The sequence below is a fragment of the Rhododendron vialii genome, chromosome 1a (assembly GCF_030253575.1).
Source record: "Rhododendron vialii isolate Sample 1 chromosome 1a, ASM3025357v1".
NCBI classification, from domain to species: Eukaryota; Viridiplantae; Streptophyta; class Magnoliopsida; order Ericales; family Ericaceae; genus Rhododendron; species Rhododendron vialii.
Genome location: NC_080557.1, coordinates 9,579,471 through 9,602,588, shown reverse-complemented (window position 1 = coordinate 9,602,588; position 23,118 = coordinate 9,579,471). Strand labels below are relative to the sequence as shown.

General features: G+C 38.6%; 2 protein-coding genes across 3 annotated transcripts; both read right to left on the bottom strand.

The window, feature by feature from the left end:
• Positions 1-88: 88 nt before the first annotated feature.
• Positions 89-7,948, bottom strand: LOC131300696 (deSI-like protein At4g17486). The gene is made up of 4 exons (XM_058326654.1): positions 7,596-7,948; positions 1,910-2,197; positions 847-921; positions 89-719 (listed from the first exon to the last, which is right to left on the bottom strand). The coding sequence occupies exons 1-4, from the start codon at positions 7,753-7,755 to the stop codon at positions 556-558; spliced, it is 687 nt and encodes a 228-aa protein (XP_058182637.1). The 5' UTR covers positions 7,756-7,948; the 3' UTR covers positions 89-555.
• Positions 7,949-11,207: 3,259 nt separating this feature from the next.
• Positions 11,208-15,659, bottom strand: LOC131300672 (uncharacterized). 2 transcript variants are annotated; one of them, XM_058326624.1, is made up of 4 exons: positions 15,485-15,659; positions 13,310-13,404; positions 11,886-12,988; positions 11,208-11,560 (listed from the first exon to the last, which is right to left on the bottom strand). In XM_058326624.1, exon 3 carries the CDS (start codon positions 12,911-12,913, stop codon positions 11,924-11,926), a length of 990 nt encoding a protein of 329 aa, XP_058182607.1. In that variant the 5' UTR covers positions 12,914-12,988; positions 13,310-13,404; positions 15,485-15,659; the 3' UTR covers positions 11,208-11,560; positions 11,886-11,923. The 2 variants fall into 2 exon arrangements, with proteins under 2 accessions (XP_058182607.1, XP_058182600.1); XM_058326617.1 differs by lacking the exon at positions 13,310-13,404.
• Between the last annotated feature and the right edge of the window lie 7,459 nt (positions 15,660-23,118).

The following is a 23,118-nucleotide window of genomic DNA, read 5'->3' as shown; positions in this document are numbered from 1 at the left end:
GCCCGAAGAATCAAAGAGCATGACATGGAATTATTCTAACCATAAAATTAAATGCAGTCCAAAACAAAGTGTCATTCTGAAATGAGGGTTACTTCTCTCGAATAATAAGATCTTCATTAGCGGTAAATTAAGATTACAAGAATTTCAAGATACTACTACATAGCATAACCACAGTCATCAGAGCAAGGGTCACAAGACAAACTAGCAGAAACCTTGACCTAGACGATCGTCACGCAACCGCAAAACAAACAACTTGAAACAAAGACTCCAATGGAATAGCCGATGGAGATGTCATTTCCAATTGCTCGAAGTATAGTACAAAATTTCTACATCATCAATACAACCAACTTCCTTCCATCTCTAGATCCTTCACTCCCGGTTCCCGCCTGAATTATATAAAGACGCAAAAAGTGGAAAAGGAAATGGAATACGTTACAGTGAAGTGACCTAACAACAATCCATACAAGCCATGAGAGAGGAGGATTCGCAACTTTGCTATGAAAGACCGGCGAATGAAGAATTCCCCCCTTCCACCCATTCAAAAAAATCAAAACATCAATTTCCCGAAGGCAGAATAATATCACCTTTGGATCTCTCCTTAATAAATGTAACATCTGAGTTACCAGCAGAAGGTGACAGGAGGCCCTTATCTTGATCTTCATCGCTTTCTGCTGCTGACTCGTGGGTCGCAGTGGACGAAGACTCAGTCCCATCTTCTTCTACACGTGATAAGAGGAGAAAAAAGATGGAAGATAAAGAAATATAAGGATGGGATGATCGGTCCAGGGACACAAAATTCAGGCAAAAAAAAAAACCCCACCGCCCAAAAAAAAAACCCCCACAAACCTGTATGGTACTCGGGCAGCTGTTTAACAGTAGTTACTTGAAGGCTTTCAGGGAGCAAACAACTGCATAAAGCCCCTGAAATTAGGAAGAAAACAACCTTTTTTTTAGAATTCATGTCAAGTTTTACGGTTTGCAAGTTATGTGACGATGACATTGGCATAAGAAAGTAGATTGTCATCTATGCCACACGGCCTCGCTTATGAGGATTGTGGGCATGTGTCCAGCCTAGGACCTCCCTAAACCCTTGATCTTAGGATATGGGCCTATGTATCCAAGTATCCTAAAGTTGGATACGGATACGGATACATGGATACACTCTCAACATAAAAATCTACTGTATGAAGTACAACATTTTCCTGGTAATATAGTTGCCATTGTGTGGGATTTTAAGTGATATAAAAGAAGATTTCTATCTCAGATCCATGTGAGGGAGTCAGGGACCAATTTGTTTTCCTATTTAATCAAATGTGATCTTCCTTTTGATCAAACATTGTAAAGCAAAAAAAATCCAAGGGTCCAATCCAGATACGGGTGTCGGCACTTATCCCAATACCCTTATCGAGAGACTAGTACTGATCCAATCTACTTCATAGGCGTGGAACATAAAGACAGTTGGCATATGCAGAAATCCACTTCAAACCTTTTTCTTCTTTCTGTGCAAGGAAAGAACATAACAGTAATTTCTACCTAAAAGATACTGACTTAAAAGCCAGCCCTCCTCTGGTTTGGGTCATGAGCTATGCTGTTGTCTTGATCCACTTAAAAAGGCATGATCTAAAATTCTAAATGCATTCCAATTACCAGAGATCTCCCCAAGAAGTTTTTTTTTTTTCTTTTTTCTCAGAAATTATAAACATGAACCTTCATGTATAAATCTCAAGTTTTGAAACTTGAAACCTAATACCCCATAGATAGTTAGAACTGGATAGGAACAATACTCAATTTAAATGGAACGGTTTGTAGGGTACCATATTCCATGGCTGTGTTATCATTTTACTAAACTTGAAACGGAAGAAGAATTACATGAAAAGAAACATTATTTGGTGGGCAAAACTCAACATACCTAGCCGGGCAAGCCTATTTACCCACCCAGGGATGTGTTTGCCAGTCAGTCTCCACGCAATGTCGTCTGTAAAATGGTTGCAATTCTTGGAGATGAGGTGATAGGTATTCCCATGATACTCGGAGGCCATCGTCTCAACAAATGTCCTAAATTCAGATGGAGGCATATTTATATGACCAAGTGAAATGGAACGTTTGAAGCTGAAACCAGGGCAGGTTTTAGGTTCCACCTCAAATACTCCACTAATGGGGAAGTCATGGGCTCCAAAGCCATATTCCATTCCATGGACTGAAAAAATAGGTTGCAGAAACATCAGCTGGATTATGAGAAATACTAGGCATGAGCTTAATTCGTGAAGGAAAGAAAAAGAAAACGATGACATTAAGAAAATATGAAAACCACCCTCATACGGAATCATGGGTTTTGATTTGCTACTACCAATTACTCCAGAGATCAGCAATAAACTAGAATTAGTGAATTAACCAACTAATCTACCAAATCAACCAAGCAAACCTAATTCTACTATTTTCTAACACAATTAAACCTATCCACAAGTAATTGCAAGGAATCATTACTCAATGAGTGCACAACAATACAAGCCATCAACACAAACATATACACATGGAAAACCTCAAATCAAGAGAGAGACAAGAATTACCACAATTTCCGTTACAAGAGATCTTACAACCAGTCCGTGATTCCACACCCTATTAATCTTTATCTAAGCTTCCCTTCCTGAGTCGACATTTGCCGGCTCTCATGCCTGGTAGACCTCACAAATTCTCAAGCTCTCACACCTCTAAAACTGAACCAAGGACTTTAAATAATGTCACCTCGAATTCTTAAGCATGACCCTCACTTTGGAATCACCCTTAGGCTCTCCAATTGCCTTTGATATCTCAAGGAATGGTCTTTAATCCGACATAGAAAGATGAATCTACTCTTGGAGATCATCTATAACCCTCAGGTCCATAGATCTAAGAAAACCTCCAAGCACAAGGAATGAATCTCTGTCTAGGCTCCTTGTAGGATAATTTGGGACGGTTTCACGCCTGCAGGATAACTTACGACGCTCAGGTTAGGTCTTACGTCAGAAATGAAGAACATCAGTATTTATGCAAAATTCTAACTCTGCACAGATGCTGCGAGATCCAACCAGGACTTTGGTTTCTTCTCTTCCTTTTATCCCCTTTTATCCACTCCCCAAGAGATACAACCAAACTAAATGAAGAGCGGAACTGATTTTTTGCTTGATTCACCAGCATGGTCAAGTGAATGTCACTGTTGTCACACGATAGCTTCCCAAAATGCATCATCACACAATATTACCAAGAAAGCATGGTTCTAGTTATGCAATTACAAAACAATTTATGTGGACCCTAAACTCTGCACCATGCAGTACCAGAAAATTTAAATAATCAAATATTAGGTTCAGTGATGCAGTGAAACTTGATCAAGGCATGGTACCAATCAAACATGTGTGTTCCTCTACGGAAAATTATTGGGCTTAGGGTGTAGGCCAGCAGTATATCCAAACTAAAGTTGCCGATGGGCTCTCAACGTTTCTCTATCTAGACAATTGGCACAATTTGGGGCCTTTGTTTCAGAAATTTGGGGACAGGGCGACCTCCAATTTTGGCAGATCTCTTAATGCCAACATTGCCAAGGTGTGTTCTATAATTCACAAATCACAATGTTGGATGGAGGTGGCGAAGGAGTAGGAGTACTCTTATCCGAGAAATCATTGCTAATACTGATTGTGGTCTCTTGCCTGATGTATCCGGGGATGATGAAGTTGTGTGGAATTTGACTCAAAATGGTAGTTATTCAGCTAAGTCTGCTTGGACGGCTCTTAGATCTCTGGCTCCTGAAGTGGATTGGGCCGAAATGGTGTGACCAAGATGGAATGCTCCTCGCTGGTCCTTCATTCAGTGGGTGGCCATCTTGGGCAGATTATCAACTAAGGACAGCTTGATGGATTGGGGCATCACCAACTAAGAAGCACAGACACGTCTACCAGCCTCACGTATCCGTATCCGACACGTGTCGGTCATAGACACGATACGACACTCTCCGGACACGTATTCAACATGCCTAAATACTTGTCTAATGATTTTATTATCTTTCTTTCAGTTAGACACATTGCGGATACTCTAGGACGTGTTGGCAACACTCTTTGAAAATGCTAAGGACACATTAAAGGATGTATTAAAATGTCTCTGACGTTTATATGAAATCATAACATACCTCTATAATACAAATACAAATACAATACACTTTACATTTGATGTGTCCCCGACATATCCGTGTCCTAATTTTGGAGAATTGACATGTCCGTGTCGTGTAGTGTCCGTATCTTGTATCCGTGTCTGTGCTTCTTAGATCACCAATGATAGGGCTTGTGTTTTGTGTTTTGGAGGTATGCCATCTCATAGCCATCTGTTTTTTGAATGTCAATGCGCGGCTATGGTTTGGACGGGTACAAGGACTAAAAGTGGGAGACACGGTGGTATTTTGGATCTGTTGACAAAGATTCAATGGGGCATCCAGCATTGTTCCAAGTCTGTGCAATCTGTGGCCTTCCAATTGAGTTTGGCTGCTTCTAACCTTTGGAGGGAGAGGAATTATAAGAATTTTTGCCAGATTGGAGAGGATTCTTCTGCCCTTGGGAAAAGAATTGAGGATGAAATCAAAGCTAGTATGTGCTCTAGGAGGAAAGTGCTGAAGTTAATGTCTCTATCAGCCAGGAATGGGGAATTCTTCTAGTGTTTTCCACTACGTTAGTTAGTTAGTTAGGCTGCTTAGATTATTTGGCAGTTTGTTTCTTTGTTCCATTTTATTTGTTGTAGGTTGCTGGTTGTTGTATGTTAGAACTTGTGGCTCATATGTTAATATGAAGAGATACTAAGAAGTTCTAGAAAGAGGCCAGTTGCCAGAGCGGAGCGACAGCAACTGGCCCATCACTGATGATCCAGTGGAGTGGACTAGGCCAAAGGCCCGTGGGTTGGCAGTGCGGGGGCTACTCCCCCCACGGTACAGTACGGACTGTATGGGTATTTTGGGAAAAAGACCGTGTACCCGGATTAGGGTTAGAATAGATTGGAATATAAATAGTCTATGTAAAAACCCTATTGTAGTGATAATAAGAAGAAAAAAATGATAGCAAGAAGAAAAAAATGATAGCCGCTCTAGCTCCCGTGGAAGTACCCGGTTTTGGAGAACCACATAATTCTGTGTGTTGATTTCTTTACTGTTTTTCGTATTCGTATTTTGTGTGTGTGTGATTCTATTCAACACTGTAAGCTTTGTATAGTTTAGCAGCCAGGTGGTAGGGCGCTGGGTTTTACTTTTGTCCAAGGCTATTTCCTTGGATTTTTTGGGCTTGGTCCCTCTAAAAAATTATCTTGTTTCAAAAAAAAAAACTTCAAAATTACCTAGGTTGGATAGTCAAATTGATAATTTTTCAAACTCGGAAAAAGGAAAAAAGAATCTTGTTACCAAAACGCAGTTTTGTCTTTTGTACGGATACTTCAGCTAATTCACTCAGCTCTTCCCAAGAAAGTTGTAGGGAAACAAAGTGTATCTTCCTTCTGAAGCTTTCTATCATCTGACATTGGTTGGTGAAAAAAATCAACTAGGCAAGGCCAATATCACTTGAGACGCTGTTATTCAACAGATTAAGAGGGCTTAATGTTTTGTGGAATTGCTGAATGGAACCAAGCTGAGCTGATGTGGCAAGTTTGGCATACATAAGTAGAAAGACAGTATACGAGGGTTGGTGGATTGTAATCCGTACTTCTTCTTTTCTTCGAGATCATGAACAGTGTTAATAGGTAATGGAGATCCTAAAGGCCACCCTGTACACAGATCTGGAGATTAAATTAGCAGATATACTATTTGGTCAAGCCAAATTTGCCGGAGGGGCCAGGGCATTGTTGCATATAGTAGGATATGCTCTCAAGGAAACCCCCTTATTGAGCTTAAGAAGATTCTATTCTCCATTCTCATATCGAAGATATTCAGGTGGCAACACAATGGGGTTTCCGCTTTCCAGTAGAACAAATTACTGAGATGGTTATGGGTGGGATAAAAAACTATAGCATCTGGGTCAAAGAAGTTTTGTGCTCTACTTATCGTTGGATGATGAACTAGTAGGTCGTAATTCTAAAGTTTGTAATTGATTAATGGCATTTGCTCCTTATCATCCCAAAGAGTAATTGAGAAGAATTCTCACACATTCTATTTTCTCACTCAATCTTATTCTGCAGATATACAGAAGTGAGTAAAGTCATAAACTTGTCAAAATAGGAGCCACTTCTAACCTTAAAACACTGCAAAAAAACTGCAGCAGTGGAAATACTCAAAAAATCAAACCCCACAGGAAATTTAAAGAGGAGAAATATGACATTTTCATTCTATAAATTCGAATCTAAGATCAAGCAACCACATGAAACAAAATTAACAACCCGAAAGAGCTCCAATCCGATAACTACCAACACTAATGCTAATGCCCGTTTTAGGTTAGTATCATAAGAAAGAACTTTAGGAATCTTCTGGAACTTTGATCTCTTGTTTCGAGGTACTCTTCCTACTCTAACCTCTAACTGAATTCGATTCGCTATCGCTCATGACTTGTATGATATCTATACACAATTTCTTCATCGCCAGCTCGGTTCGATTATTACCATTTGTCTCTACGACTCTACCTATTGGTATCGGTTACGGCTGATAAGTGGGTGTGGAAGAATCCCAAAGTAGGACCCACCATAAGTTTCCCAACTAAATCAAACTCAATTCATATTGTCATTGGAAGTTAATGAAACCAAATCTGCATCGAACAAGTTCCATTTCTAGTTTTGTTCCAGAAACTATATGAAATTAGGGTCTTGCTTGCCTAGTAAAAAAAAAACGAAGGTGTAACCCAGGGGAGACTCTCCCATAGGCTACACCTTGGGAGAGTCTCCTTTGGTTGTGCTGCACACAGTGGCCCCACAAACCGCGCAGCGGTTAAGTTCAGAGTATTCATTCATCTGACCGTAAACTAGAGCCACTTTTGATTCTGCAATATTTTGTTCATTAATCACTCCAGTTTCTTTCATTTCCTTCACGGGTACGTTCGCCTACTCCGCCAAATACAGATACACCTCCATGAGTTTTGGCAATATTGTTAATCAATTCTATAATGAGTACTGTTTTACCCACTCCAACCCCTAGTAGGCAGAGGATAATATGCAAATAATGTCAAACAAGTTTGGATTTTAATACATATCTCACAGATATTATTACACATTATTACACATTCACAGATACTTTCTCGGATATTGATGCACTTTTTATATATTATCCTCCGCTGATAGGGTTGAGGTTAGCATTATCCCAGGAGAAACCACCCATCAAAAAAAACAAACAAACAAACATACAAGGGACATCATCGCAAGGAACATAAAACCAACTGGCATTTTAAGGAATGAACAAATGCAATCTGAAGATCAAGCAACTTAGGGAAACAAATCAAGATCAAGGAAACCATGAACAATAATAACAACCCGAAAGAGCAACATTGTGGAAAAGACAGAAAACCCAGGAATTTTTCCCAAAAGTTCAATTAAAACCCAATTCACATCCTTCTGGTGGCGTTCGTGTATGGGATCAAAATCAAAGATTAGGAGGAAGAGAGAATCTTTACCTTCAATACCCGAATGGAAGATTCCGAAACCGAACCAGACGGTGTATTTGTTGAGAGGGGTGAGGTCGTAGACGTTTAGAACAACTTGGGTCTCGTTATTGGCGGTGGTCCCACCACCACCGCCACCATTTTCGGAGTTCGAGGAGGTCTCTGCCCCCATCGGAGAATTTAGTTTTGATTTTTTTTTCTTGGGGAGAGAGGTTGTCGTGGAGACGTGGGGATTTTTTGGCTATACGAGGATTTCGTTGTCATTCCATTTTCTCAGGAAATAAACGACCTCCCTGTTGGATCTCTCTCTCTCTCTCTCTCTCTCCTTCCTGCCAGAGGAGAAAAGGAAGTCCGTCGTCGTTTGTCGTTTGTCGTTTGTTTTGTGCAAAAGTGTACTTCTGAAAGAAAGGGGCAAAAGTGGAATATGCAAAAGTGCTATACGAACACGGAGCCGTATGAATGCCAATTGGCAAACTCCGGTTTGTGGGAGTAATTGTCTATAGTTGACCTCTAGGCTCTAGGTAGAATATTCAGTCGGAAGACCTAAGAGGCGGTGATTTGTTCTAGAGCGGTGCAACAGTTTCCGACCTCAAAGGGATCTCAATCGGATCCCAACGCCCTGCCGGGCCCGCTCCGGCCACCAGACGATCGATTCGAGCCGTCCAAAAATTTTAAAAAAAGAAAACAAGTGGGCTTGCACAAGAATCAACAGCATTCGATGTGTGTAGATGTTCAATCCAAACACATGAATAATAAAAAGAACGAGTAGGCTTACGCGAGAATCAATAACATACGATGTGTGTAGATACTCGATCCAAACACTCATGTGTTTGGACAGCTCGGATCGGCCGTCCGGTGGCCAGAGCGGGCCCGACGGGCGTCGAGATCCGATCCGGATCCCTTTGGTCGGGAACGTAGACTTTTCATTTATTCTATGGCGGATGTGAGCAGTTTGAATTCGCTTATCGCCAACTCGTAAACTTAGTTGATACTCCTTCCGTCCCTAAATGTTTTGCACTTTTGAGAGTTCTAACTTTTAAGGAACAAATATTATTGTATTGTGCAAAAATCAAGTGTTTAATCTTACCCTTCTAGTGTACTTTGAATAGTATTTAAAAATTTGAATTTGAAATTTGGTGCCCAAAAGAAAAGGGTAACATAGGAAATTTACCATATTTTGCTTTTGACTTTTCAAAATGGACAAATAATATGGGACAATAAAAAGCATGAAAGTGCCAAACATTTAGGGACGGAAGGAGTACAAAGCTAGTACTGTATATTATAGCACCCATTTTTCAAATTTGTCCGTTCGATTTTATGATTTTTTTTTCATGAATGTGGATAAGACATCTTTATTTAACAGCATGTTCCCGCCTCTGACCTTCCCTCCTTGATACGAGTGGGTTTTCTCCGATGCAATAAACATATAGAACGAAGATGGCATTTGCGCCCCCACCCCATTTTACCCAAACCTAAACCCGCTCTGATTATGGTTACAAATAGTTTTGTTCTTATATATCTATGTGAAATTTCATTTGTATTAACATAATAACAAGAGCAAAATACAAATATCTGTTTTCCTTTCTTTGTTCTCTCTCTTTTAGTCTTTTTAACCCCATCATTCATTATTATTTTATTTTCTTGTCAAAACTTTCTCAAGAGAACAAAAGTTAGTTAACTATATTGGTGAACGAGGACTCAATTATTTCCCGACTTTGCCATCTCCTTAATGTTCCCCACTCTGAGCCCATCCTGATAAAGAATAGGACAAGGACAATGGACTATGAATCTGATTCCAGATCCACCCGCTATTGACACCAATACAACGTCAAACAATATTGAACGCATCTATGTTTGAATATGAATCCATCACTTTACAAAGGAAGCGATATTGATTAGACGGTTTGAAATATATACTCTCTCTGTCCGGATTTAATTATTCTTAATTCTATTCTAACCAGCTAAAAAATGGATTATATCTTTGAATCCATAATGAATTTTATATCGAATATGGATCTTGTTTGATAGATCTCGATTAGTTCTATAATACAATGTTTTCGAAATCACGTAAAACATTATAAATTTGAAGATATAATTAATTAAAAAATAGCACGAACTCTAAAAAAAAACTATTATATCCGGAGGAGGGAGTATATATCAATGCTTGAATATGTGTAGGAGGAAAGATTATTACTCCGTACTACTCTTCCAATGCACAACAAATCTTCAGCAGCATAATTTAGTTGTAGAAACTTTATGTCCATCTCAAAATCAATTGGCAATGAGTTCAGCATAATTTAGTTGTAGAAACTTTATGCCCATCTCAAAATCAATTGGCAATGAGTGGAGAGATCCTAGATGTTATTAAGTGATCACTCACTCCACCCCCAAGCAATGTGGGATTCATTTCCTTAACATCCCTCCTCACGTGAAGCCGCATTTGAGGTCTGTCACGTGTGGCCACTTTTTGGGTCCTATCATCGTGCAACCTTTTTGCTGGTCTGTCGTCGTGAGGTGTGGATTGTTGATTTTTTAAATGTGGGATGGAACGGGCCCTGCTCTGATATCATGTAGCAACTTTATGTCCATCTCAAAACCAATTGGCAATGAGTGGAGAGGTTCCAGATGTTATTAAGTGATCACACATTCTACTTCCAAGTAATGTGGGATTCATTTCCTTATTAGTAATCATCACCAATGGATCGTAGATGCAAACTCAAATCCATTAGTCCATGGAATACCACTTAAAGAAATTTCTGTGTGTGTGTCCCTCCTGTGCAGTATAGTTCCCAGCCATAGCCAGTTCAAATACTGCCGAATCGCCGATATAAAGGGATAAAAACATACTACGCCAAAGTTAAGCTATATGAACACATCTACTGCCGTCACGTATTCAAGTATGATAAGCTAAAGCTATATGAACAAGTCTACCGGCGTCATATATCCAAGTTTGAAAAACTAAGAACTGCGAACACATCTACCAGTCTCAATGTCTCATGTATCCACATTCGACAAGTTAAGAAGCACGAACATATCTGCTAGCCTCTTGTATCCGTATCTGTATTTAAGATGTATCAAAACAACATAATACTCTATATCGGATATCACGCCACTGGTAATCTATGAGAACGTTGAGGATACATCAAAAAGATGAATGTAGGTTTTAAATTAGGTTTGGAGTAAAAAGGTCAATTGCCAAGTTCAACCGTTCAAGAATACCATAAAACAACTCTTGTTTCATATTGTTATAATGTTAGAGCTTTGACACTAATAAAAATAATTTTGACATTATCATATCCGCAATTTCCGCCATTTGTATTTTTTATAATTGGACAAAAGATTAAACTTTTATATGAGCTCCTAGCATACATCAATAATGAAATTATATTTTCTATTCGACATAAAAGTGTCGGTGTCCTAATTTTTGAAAAAATGACAGGTTCACATGTCTGTGTCGGCTCTGTTCCGTGCTTCATAGATCCAAAATCATCCCCAAGTATCTGGAACCAAACACTGCCTTTATATCGCATATTGACATCCATGCAGATAATTTTCCAATGTATACAATTCAAAGAGGAATTCATAATTATTTGCACCACCTCAAAGTGACACCAACGCACAAGATTGTAAAATTAGTCATGTAGGAAATTAAATAAAAATTCGAGTTTCTGCGGTACACAATCCATTCTGCAACTCCAAGCGACAACTGTTCCACACACTCGGGGAACAGAGCACAAAGTTTCAAGGAAATAAATTCCAAATGTATTCACAATCCAAATAGAAATTCATATGTATTTGCATCACCCGCAAGTGAAGCAAAAGATAGATAGACCAAAGGAATGTATAATTACCAAGGTAAAAATAAACTTAAAATCTGAGATCACTGGTACGCAACTCCAAGCAATAACTGTTCCACACGCGGTAGAACAGAGCAAGGTTTCAAGCAAGCAACTTGCACTTCTTTCCTCTCTTCACACCTGAAACACCACAAGAGAGGAAAAGAAAAGTTAAATGCCTCCTAAAAGACCACCACCGAAGAACAACTCAACTATAACCCCTTCTGAATGCATGTACGCATCGGCATCAGTCACTCAGAAAAGAGTGAAATCCATGTCGGATATATTAACTAGGGCATTCACCAAGCAAACTTCTTTTGTAGATTTGAATTATCTTGAAAAATGCATAGAACTCCTAATATTAAGCATGAAACGCCTTGGGCTGGCAATTGAAATATTTCTCTTTCTTGCAAAACCCTATTTATGATTGTTTTAACCAAAAGACAGGTTTCTTTTGAGTACTCACAGATTGAAATATCGGAACTAAATCAACACGAATCACAATCACGGCTCATTATCAGGTGTCGTTCTTCGCCTGACCCGGCGCCTCTGAGAACCCGATCCACCATCCGAATTCTCATTATCATCGTTTCGGGAAACAGATCCATTTTCCCCATCATGGGTCTCACCCCAAAGTCTAGTTGATCTCCGTCTAACAGTCACTTGTGCTCTCGCTCGTGACGCAGACCACCCACTACTTCTACTCCTTGAACTATTACTCGGTCGGAAAACCCTAATGAGCAAAAACACGGTAAGCCATCCTCCTTCGTCAAAAGACAAAACGCTGTCCTCTTCCTCACTCCTTACCTCACCAATAGAAGATTGGAGTGTGCTAATCAAATCCCCAAGATCCCTTTGCCGCTCCAACCTCCTCCAGCTCCGCTGCCTCTCTGGATCTGCCTCTGATGGCCGCACAGAAGGGTGCTCAAGCCTTGCATGCTTCCTTAGATCTTTGTACGTCCCACTGAAGTTGCATGCCTCACTAGCACAGCTTCTTGATTTTGCATCCATGAAAAGGCGGGCAGGGTCTACTACGACCCACCCATTCACTTTTCCGCGACAAAGGGGGCATACCAACTTTGACTTCACCTCGGGCCCTTCCTCAATTGTTTCAACCGGTAAATTGGTAGTTGTTTGTTCCGATATCACTCCACTTGTGGAGTGCTCTAAAGAGAGTGGAGTGCTTTCTTGGTTCATTGATTGTGTTTCGGCAAATGACTTGCAAAACTGATCGAAACAGTTGGAGTGGCGATAGCTTGTGTCACACATGTAGGGGCGGCATCCTTTCTCATGGGATGAACACATGAGGAGGATTGCATTGTGTGGATGTTCCATGCACACAGGGCATCGAGCTTCCTCCCATTCTTTCACACTCTCTTCACTGTCCGAAGGGTTTATGGACAATGATTGTCTTGAGCAACTTGAGCTGCAAGGAAAAGGAGATGCCCTGGACCTATCAGAAGACACAGAACGGTTTCTTCTCTCCTTTGTCATGTTTAGATGTCAAATATCAGCACAAACTCTATAATGTATGGCACCTCCCACGAGGCAGCAGCAGAATAATTTGAGCTATAAGAGATGAAAAAAGAAATAATTGGCTTATGTCAGTAGTTGTATACACCAATGTGTTCACAGGTAAAACATTAAGCTGAAATATGTCATCCCAATGGAGACCATAGCAACGTCGTGTAAAAGTATCCAATAATCAAAGGGCCTCAAGTGTATTACACAACAACCATTTGCCAAGTTGTCCTCCAAAAACATAGAAACACGAGTACTTGACAAACAATTTCACTTACGTTATCCCTCAACCATGTGATAAATGTCACTATCACAAGAAAAAGAAGTTGCATGCTTGCATTCATGTCATACAAAATAAAACCAACTTACTCAGATTATAGAAGCAGCGCGAAATATAGAGTGAAAGAATAATTGCAGCAAGGCAGCAATTAGTTCTGTCCCAGCAGAAGCTGCAGAACACAACCCTATACAACCAAAAATGCCTAACCTCAAAAGGCTGCAGATTACAACAAGAAGCTTCTTCCCAAACTTATTAAACCTTTGCACTCACGCATCAATTTCACCACATTATCAAGAACAGTATCCAGAACAGCATATATACTATGCTCATTTAGAGACTGAATGATCTATCAAATATAATATGCTCCGTAAAGACCCTTGGCCCCAGGAAATCCATGCAACAGAATATAATGTCGCAGCATGAAAGAATTAAATATCCAACCCCAGCTCCTATATTAAAAGTTAACACTAGCTTTTGTGAATATAATTCACAAGGCGTCAGGATTCACTATTCTTTAATGAGAAAAAGCTAAAGGCGCACACAAATATGCACAAACACTCACAATGGGCAGGGGGACCACACACACGGCACTAGAGACACACAAATAGGCACAATAACTTGCTTACACACTCACAATCTAAAGACTCTAATTATCTTTCAACATGGCAATGGAACAATCCAATTCCCAATCATAATATCTTCCTCTGTTCTAACGGATTTCGTAAGGATAGAAGTGCATGATAAAAACAGATTATCCTTAATATAAAACCACAGCACCTGCAGACTGGCAGATCACAAATACAGCCACAGGCCCGGCTAAAAAATTATTCAATTCCAAGCTCCAAACAACGTAGCAGCAACCATATACAAACCATTCATCTTTGAAATAGCTCCTTAATCAGGTCTCTTTGGGCTAAGGAAGGCTGGAGCTACCCATAGCATGTAATGTTTTGCATAGTTCTTACGTGGGTCTATAGTCTTGTTAAGTTTTGACAATTTTGCAATTTAATTAAGTCCCATGATGTGTGCCACCTTGATTTGAAAATTTCCACATTCCTCCCTTCCATTTCATTGATTTCTTCACAACAGACAGCAATTAAATCATCATGTTCCACCATTTTGGTCCCCTTAAATGTTAGGGACAGTGACAGTAGTATTGGTTATGCAGATAACCAATTTTCCATTTTACAAATGATAGAGGCATAAATTGTATGGACATGTCAAATTCATATAACCACACAGTTGTAAACAAACTGACTGTAGATGTTTCCTGTGCTCTCTTCTTTTTGTTTATTTCTCAAAAGAGAAAGCACTCAGGGGTTGTACTTGATATCACTAATTTTTAAGATGGAGTTGGGAGGGAGAAACACCTTAAGTAACAAACAAGGAATGGGAGGAAATGGATGTCAAAGAACCTTTGAATCAATAGGCAAATCGACATCATGGAGGCATTGTAGATTTTAATCATAACAATATAAGGGTGGCTTATGTTCCAAAATTAATAATCCCTTGGATGGCCAAGAGAATCCCAGTCACTGGGTTTTTTCCTTTCAAAGTCTATGGCCATACCATTCAGTTAAAACACTTCGAACCTTCATTTACAACGCCCTATTGATTTTTCCTACTTATCCTGTTATCCAATCCCCTTTCTACAGCTCTCACAGTTAAATGCAGAAAATATTATAACTTGAATCAACAAAAGTACAAGTCATTTCATAGATTGACGGGGGGTTGAACCTAACTCATTTTGGTAGCTTTTCTTTCCTATACCAATACAATTTCAAGCCTGAACTTCGATTTCCATTACTAATCCAAAAAGAACCCTAATTTTCTCATAAATTGAAAAATAAATAAACATCTTTTACCGCAATAGACAACGAAAACAAACTCTTTTAACACATTTCCAGCAAAAACAAACCCAACCCAAAAACCATAAATTAACCCTAAATTAACACATTTCCAGCAATTTCCCAGCAGCACGCTTCAAACCCAACCCAAAAACCCTAAATTAACACATTTCCAGCAAAAACAAACCCCCAAATCCCACCCCCAAACACATGATGATGCTCTCGCCAAACCCAGTCACAGACGCTAACAACCACAGTCCATAGACAACCCAACCCAACCCAATCACAAAACCTAATTACCAGAATCCACAAACAGCTCAAACCAACAAAATCAAAGTCACCGATTCGCGTGAAAAGCAAACCGAACCAACAAAGTAGTAGTAAAAACAAAGTTAGGGGTTTCGATCGTAGATTTACCGGAATCCGAACGAGTCGGTCGAGTTGAAAGAGCTGTACAGGTTCCGTTTTGGTTCCGATCGGGGTTTGTGAAGAGTCGAGGAAACCTAGAGAGAGAGAGAGAGAGAGGCAGCTCTAGGCTGCCTTTCTAGAGAGAGAGGAATGTTGAGGAAATGATGGGGAAATGAACGGGGGTAGGGCGAATGGAAGTATTTGATGTGTTCAGTGACGTGGGTGGTGAACAAGGGTCACCGTTTGTGTCAATTTTCAAAATTCAAACTAGTAACTAAAGTTAACCAATTACAGTTCATTTAACGTCGGCGCCTTTTTTGTACGCTTCTGATGGGATAACCACGAGCCTAGGGCGCTTACCTATTTTTTTTTTTGAAATCAGTCAATTCATTTTAGCCCAAAGGTAATGATTACATCACAAAATACATGATTGCACCAAATATCTATTTTGGGATTATAAGACACCTTACAAAAGTAAATTAACACACGGTGTTCATATGAGAATCTCGTCCGAGATTCGGCAGAGAGAAATCAAACGAATCCCTGCATAAACCATTACACAATAATAACAAATGTAATCAGAACAACAAACAGATCACAAGAGAAAAAGAAATCTAATCCTGTGGTCAAAGCACAAGGATCGCCGGCCGACTGAAAAGAGAAACCAATCCAGCTGAGGAGACAATTTAGGGAGACTCCATGGCAAGCCTCCACTGTCACGTGAAGCTCCCGGCTTAGGGACCGAGGCAACGCTGAAAAACTCCAATAGGCAGCAGCGGCCGAAGACCAAACCCTCCTTCGCACCTTATCTGCCATTGACGACCCAGAACAAGGAAAAATGCAGGCAAACAAATTGGACCCGAGCTGCTATCACTTCCAGAAACTCCCAAGAAGCACCACCGACACAGCCGTCGACCACCACAGTTCTCACTCCGACCACCCACCAAACCCTAACTACCTTATTACGCCCACCACTCAAACACCCTAATTTTAGGATGTTTACGCTATTGATTAATTTATGCAGAATAATTTTTTGATTGTTTTTATTCAATTTTTTTTTTTTGCATTTGTTAGTTTTACACCAAAATTTTATGTGATATGGGTGAGTAAAGACGTAATGAATTGAAAAAATAAAAAAATTTAACTTTTACACAAGTATTTTGAGAAATATCCAAAGAAAAACTCAAAAAATGAGTTTTTTGACTTTTTCTTGAATATTATTCAAAATACTTGTTTAAAAGTCAAAAAAATTTATTTTTTCGATTCATCTCATCCTTACTCACCCATATTACATAAAAATTTGGCCTAAAACTAACAAACGCAAAAACAAAAACAAAAAAATTGAATAAAGACAAAACAAAAAAATTGTGGTGCATAAGTTAATCACAAGCGTGAACGGGGCCGTCGTTGTTCATGGAATCCCACATTAATATGTTCACTGAGCTCAACGATCAGGGTAAGGCGTTGTTTGATAAAACTGAAAATAAAAGTTAAAAAACTAAGTATTGAATGTTGAATTTTTAAGTTCAAAAGTTGTTTGATAAATATACTCCCTCCGTCCCTTTTTAAGTGTCCTGCTTCGTAACTCCAACTTATTAAAAAGACATCATCATTACACCTTTCACATCAACTTTTTCCTCCACTTTCTCTACTTACCCATCATCATTACACTTTTACTCACTAACTTTTCAAAATAAAATCTACTTTTAGGGACAAAATAGACAATACACCAACTTTTACCCCCCTAACTTTACAAAATGGACGCTTATTAAGGGACAGCCCAAAATGGAATACTGGACACAAAAAAATGGACGGAGGGAGTATTAAGCAATGAATTTTTAAAAAATAATGAATTAATTTTAGTTCCATTAGTTATCATGTTTCTTTTTTAAGCACTGAATTTAAAGAAATGATGAATTGGTTTTAGTTCCATTAGTGATTGTGTTTCTTTCTTAATCATACTATATTGGTCGCCTTGTATCTGTGATAATAGTGGAATGGTAATAGTGGTGACACCACGATGGGGTGGTGGAGTGGTGGTGATGGAGCTTGAGCAGTGATGATAGGGCAGGGTTATATGATGTGTTGTTGCAAACCAAATGGTTATCAACTTACAAAGGTTCAACTTGCTAATTTTTCAAGTGCAAGGAACTTGGAGGATGATTGTGCTACTATTAGGACAAAACTTCTAATTTGGGTGTGCTATTATGTGTATCTTGTAATTTGGGCATTATTCGGATTGATTTCTTGTCAATCATTGGAGCTTGAATAACATATGATTGCCGTGGTGTAGGGTACCAACTTTGTTGGGATGTTACTCTCACGTAGGGATACTATCTTATTTTGCTCTCAATTTATTGTACTTCTTTCATTATTAATGTTGAATGAAAATCAAAATGTTTATTCTTCTCCCATCGGAGGTCAATATATAATACAAACTACTTATCAACTAAGGAAACAAAATCTTGAAATAAAGAAATACAAATAATCAAATATACAGATTCCTAAACTAGCTACCTAAATTATTTTCCTTCTTAATTTAAATATATACAGCCAACACTTCCCCTCAAGCTGGAAAGTATATATTATGTACACCCAACTTGTAACATATAGAATCAATGGTAGCTTTGAGAAGTGCTTTGGTGAAAATATCTGCGAGTTGAGACCCCGAAGGAACGAAATGAGTAGTAATCTCTTTAGACTCCACTTTTGATCGAATAAAGTGACAATCAACCTCGATGTGTTTAGTTCGCTCATGAAATACTAGGTTGTTAGCTATATGAATAGCAGCCTGATTGTCACAATAAAGAGGAGTAGGATCATGTACTGGAATCCCGAATTCATGTATAAAAGTGCATAGCCAAGTGAGTTCACATGTTGTTTGCACCATAGCTTGATACTTAGTCTCAACACTAGAACGAGCAACAACTAACTATTTTTTACTTTTTCAAGTAACGAGATTACCACCAATAAAAGTACAAAAATCGATGGTGGATCAACGGTCTGCAGGAGATCCTGCCCAATCAGCATCAGTATATCCCTCGATGCGAAGATGACCAAATGATCGATAAAGAAGTCCATGTCTTAGAGCATTTTTAAGATACTTCAGGATACGAATGGCTGCCTCCATATGAGGAACACGAGGACGAGTCATGAATTGACTAACCACACTGACTACATAGGAAATATCAGATCGAGTAATAGTAAGGTAGATAAGTCTACCTATAAGTCTCCGATAAGCTTCAGGATCATCAATCAACTCATCATCATTAGGAAGTAACTTTAAATTAGTATCCACAGGAGTGGCGACAGGTTTGGAACCAAGATAACATGTATCTCTCAACATATCAAGAGTGTACTTTCATTTGAAACAAACTGATGCCTACTTTGGATCGAGCAACCTCAATACCAAGAAAGTACCGAAGCTTACCCAGATCTTTAGTAAGAAAACTAGAGTAGAGGTGACGAATCAAGTTTTGAATTCCAATACTATCACTTCTGGTGATGACAATATCATCCACATAAATAACCAGAATCACAATCCCACGATCGGTCCTTTTAAAGAATATAGAGTGATCAGCCTTTACTTCGAATCATGCCATGAACAACAAAAGAATTGTTGAACTTATCAAACCAAGCATGGGGAGACTATTTGAGGCTATATATAGATTTACGAAATTGACATACATTCTCCCCCTTGGACTCAAACCTGAGCGATTGAGCCATATAAACAATCTCAGACAAATCCTCATGCAAAAATACATTCTTGACATCCAGTTGATGAAGCGGCCAATCATGATTAGTAGCGAGATATATATTAACACGAATAGAGTTGAGTTTGGCCACTAGAGAGAATGTCTCGGTGTAATCAATGCCATAGGTCTGAGTAAAACCTTTGGCCACGAGGCGAGCTTTAAGACGATCAATGGTGCCATCGAGATCATGTTAGACAGTAAAAACCCATCGGCAACGACAATGTGAGCCCCAGAAGGTTGGGGAACCAAACCCAAGTATGATTCAAATCCAAAGCACGCATCTCTTCTTACATTGCCGACTGCCAACTAGGATGAGAAAGAGCTTCCTGATAAGATTTGGGAATACTAACAGAAGAGAGTGATACAGAAAAAGCTTGAAACGAGGAAGATAAAACGATTATACAAAACAAAATGAGAAATAGGATGAGATGTACAAGTACGCATACCCTTTCGCACTGCAATGGGTAGGTCAAGAGAAGAAACTGAAAGTGGATTTGGAAACGGCGGAGGAGGCGGTAGGGGAGAATGAGGAGAATCCACTGGAGCAGTAGCCGAAGGACGATGAACATAGACCTGGGTAACCGGGGGTCTGGCGCCATTAGGACGTACCGGTGGAAGAACTGGAGTATTGATTTGTGGATCCTGTAAGTGAGTGCCTTCTTGAGAATAATAGGAAACCATCTCACAAAAGGTGACATCGGCACTAACAAAATGCTTACGTAGTGTAGGACTGTAACACCTGTACCCCTTTTGTGTTTGTGAGTAACCAAGAAAGATACATTTTTATGAGAGTGATGATCAAGTTTGGAATGATCAGGGTGTAAGTTGCGAACAAATGCAACACAGTCAAAAAATTTTGAGAAAAGAGGAAAGGGATTCTTATCAAGAAACATGACTTGAAAAGACGATTTACCCTGTAAAACATGAGTCGGCATTCTATTTAAAAGGTACCTAGTAGTAAGAACTGCATCTTTCCAAAAATATTTTGATACATGCATGTGGATCATGAGAGCACGAGTAATGGCCAGGACAGGACCATTTTTTCGTTCAGCAATACCATTTTGTTGTGGGGTATTGACACAAGTTGTTTTTTGATGAATAATATCTTTAGAGTCTAGAAATTGCTGAAAAGGTTAAACCAGATACTCTTGAGCATTATCAATACGAAAAACCTTTAAGTTGGCATTAAATTGATTTAGGACTTCAGCATAAAAAGATTGAAACACAGTAAAGATTTGTGATCGAGCTGTAAGCACATAAATCCAAGTTAAAAGAGAAAAATTATCAATAAAATGTAACAAAATACCAAGAGCCACATAAATCAGTGATCCGAGATGGTCCCCAAATATTAGAGTGAATACGAGCAAATGGGTGCAAACTAGGTGAATCAGTGTAGGGAAAAAAAGTAACTCTCCGATATTTATTAAGTTCACAAGTTTCACAATTAAAAATAGAAAAATCAGGTAAAGATGGAATTAAAAATCTAAGGTTAATAGATGACGGGTGCCCTAGACGACAATGCCACTGATATGGTGTTGTGGTAGAATGAAGAACAGATTGATTCGCGGAACCAGATGACTGGAAGTAATAAAGGCCATTCTTCTCATATCCCCCACCAATTATCCTCTGCGTCTTGAGATCTTGAAATTCACAAATGAGAGGAATAGAAGGTTAATGAACATTGAAAATTGTGGGTGAGCTTTTGAAGGGATAGCAAGTTAAAAGGAAAGCTGGATAAATATAAAATAGAAGTAAATGTGAGACTAGAAGTACGATATGTGCCAATGCCATGCACTTGAATTTTTGTTCCATTAGCAACAGTAACATAGGAAGGAGCAGGAGGAGAAATAACATCATATAAGAGGGACAAATTACTAGTCATATGGTCAGTGACTTCAGAATCGAGAACCCAAGGTGCATGGGAAGAGGAATGAAGACATGTGTTACCTGAATAGACAACATTGACAGTGGAGGAAGAAGATGCATGTGCTTGTTGGATTATAAAATCATACTTAGATTTAGAAATAGTGATCTGATCTGACTGAACAGACTTAAATGGCTCTGATTATTCCTTATTTTTATCACCCATGATGAGAAAAGGAAGACAACCAACGATAAATAGAATTAAAGATACCTCATATTGATGACAAACAACCGAGAATTTGAGGGAGAGGGTTCCGAAAAAGCCTTTAATACTCTGACCTAGTCTGACCCAGTGAGTGCTGAGTCAAGTTGGAGGTCGCCGAGAGGTTTCGAGGAGACTGGCGAGCAGATCGTGACTCGTTAGAGGCAGAAGAAGACTCGCTAGATGTCAGGAAGGACTTGCTGGGCGTTTCTAGAGAGCTTTTAGATGGTTTCGAGAAGATTCGAGGCTTGCTGAGAGGAAACGGGGGTTTTTTTTTCCAAGATTTGTTGAAGCAAAACGAGGGTCGCCGGAGATTGCTAGGGTTCCGATGATGAGGCGAGAGAGAACCGACGGTCGCTGATCTGAGAGAACCAAAGGTTTCACAGTGTTTCAGCAATGGTTGCTGATGAGAGACAATCGCTAATGGGAGACGATCGTTGATGAAGCTACTGTCAACTAACAAGAGATTAAAATGAGAGAGAATCGATCAAGATCGAGAGATCCCGATGTGAAGCGAGAAGAGAAACAAAAAGAATGATATGATTATGTAACCCGCCCTGATACCATATTGAATGAAATTCAGAATGTTTATTCTTCTCCCATTGGAGGTCAATTTATAATACAAGTTACATATCAACTAAGGAAACAAAATCTTGAAATAAGGAAATACACATAATCAAATATACAGATTCCTAAACTAGTTACCTAAATTATTTTTCTTCCTAATTTAAATATATATAGCCAACAATTGACATAATATCACTTTTTCGCCGTTCAAAAAAAAGAAGAAGATAAATAGACGTGTTTATCGTAATTGTGAAATTATGATTATGCCGTATCAAAATTTATTAATAGAGTTTATTGTAGAAAATAATAAATCAGCTTTCAAAATACTTGAATTCTAAAACCTTATCAGAAAAGTACCCCAAAACTAGTTTTCCTAAACTCATATTTCAAGCCGTTTTTTTATTTTCATGAATTTAATAATCTGTTGATAAAGTTTTTTTCCCTTACAAATACTCACCGCAATTTTTTAAAAGTTGGAGTATTAGAATTCGCATTTAAAATTTCTCGTAAATATGCACCAAGTTGGCAAGTTGTCTTGTAGTGAATTTTTAATTATCAAAAATTCTGGGTGAATCTTGTCAAATTTTATATTTCAAATGATACTCTGTCGGTTCATATTGTTGTCCATTTTCTAAAATTGCATCATTATTTGAAATAAAACATTAAAGTACTTTCTTGCATCATCTCTTAATTGTTCTACATCTATTAATTTTTTTATGAAAACCTAAAATTAGCACAAATTTTCAAAAGTTACATAGAGGTGAGTTTTTCATTTATCAGAATAATAATACGATTTTTGGGTTAAAACCTCCGTTTCATTTTCTTTGTCTTTTCTGATATTCGTGTCAGTTTTCGATTGCTTATATCTTTCAATATGAATCTTCAAAAATATAAAATATAGATCTTATTTGATAGTTCTCGATTATGTCTATAATACAAAATTTTGAAAATTATAAAAAATATTATAAATTGAGAGATATAAGTGTTTAAAAAATATCACGAATAACAAAAAAGCCAAGCAAAATGGGATGGATGGAATACTACTATCAGTAGTGCTAATGACACATATTTTACGCACAAATCTTGCACAAATTGGGATATGGAGCCCACTACGGATCTCACACAAACGATTCGAGCCGTTCATTAAATTTAAATTATGGATTGAAGGCCCCTTATGAGAAATTAGCTCAATCCGC

What these genes read in the sequence shown, in the direction of transcription:
- LOC131300696 (XM_058326654.1), bottom strand. Translation starts at nt 7,755, where the DNA reads ATGGGGGCAGAGACCTCCTCGAACTCCGAAAATGGTGGCGGTGGTGGT. An exon ending in AAATAGGCTTGCCCGGCTAG is followed by an intron (nt 922 to 1,909) that starts GTATGTTGAGTT and finishes TCCTAATTTCAG; the next exon opens with GGGCTTTATGCAGTTGTTTG. An exon ending in GCTGCCCGAGTACCATACAG is followed by an intron (nt 720 to 846) that starts GTTTGTGGGGGT and finishes TATCACGTGTAG; the next exon opens with AAGAAGATGGGACTGAGTCT.
- LOC131300672 (XM_058326624.1), bottom strand. Translation starts at nt 12,913, where the DNA reads ATGACAAAGGAGAGAAGAAACCGTTCTGTGTCTTCTGATAGGTCCAGG.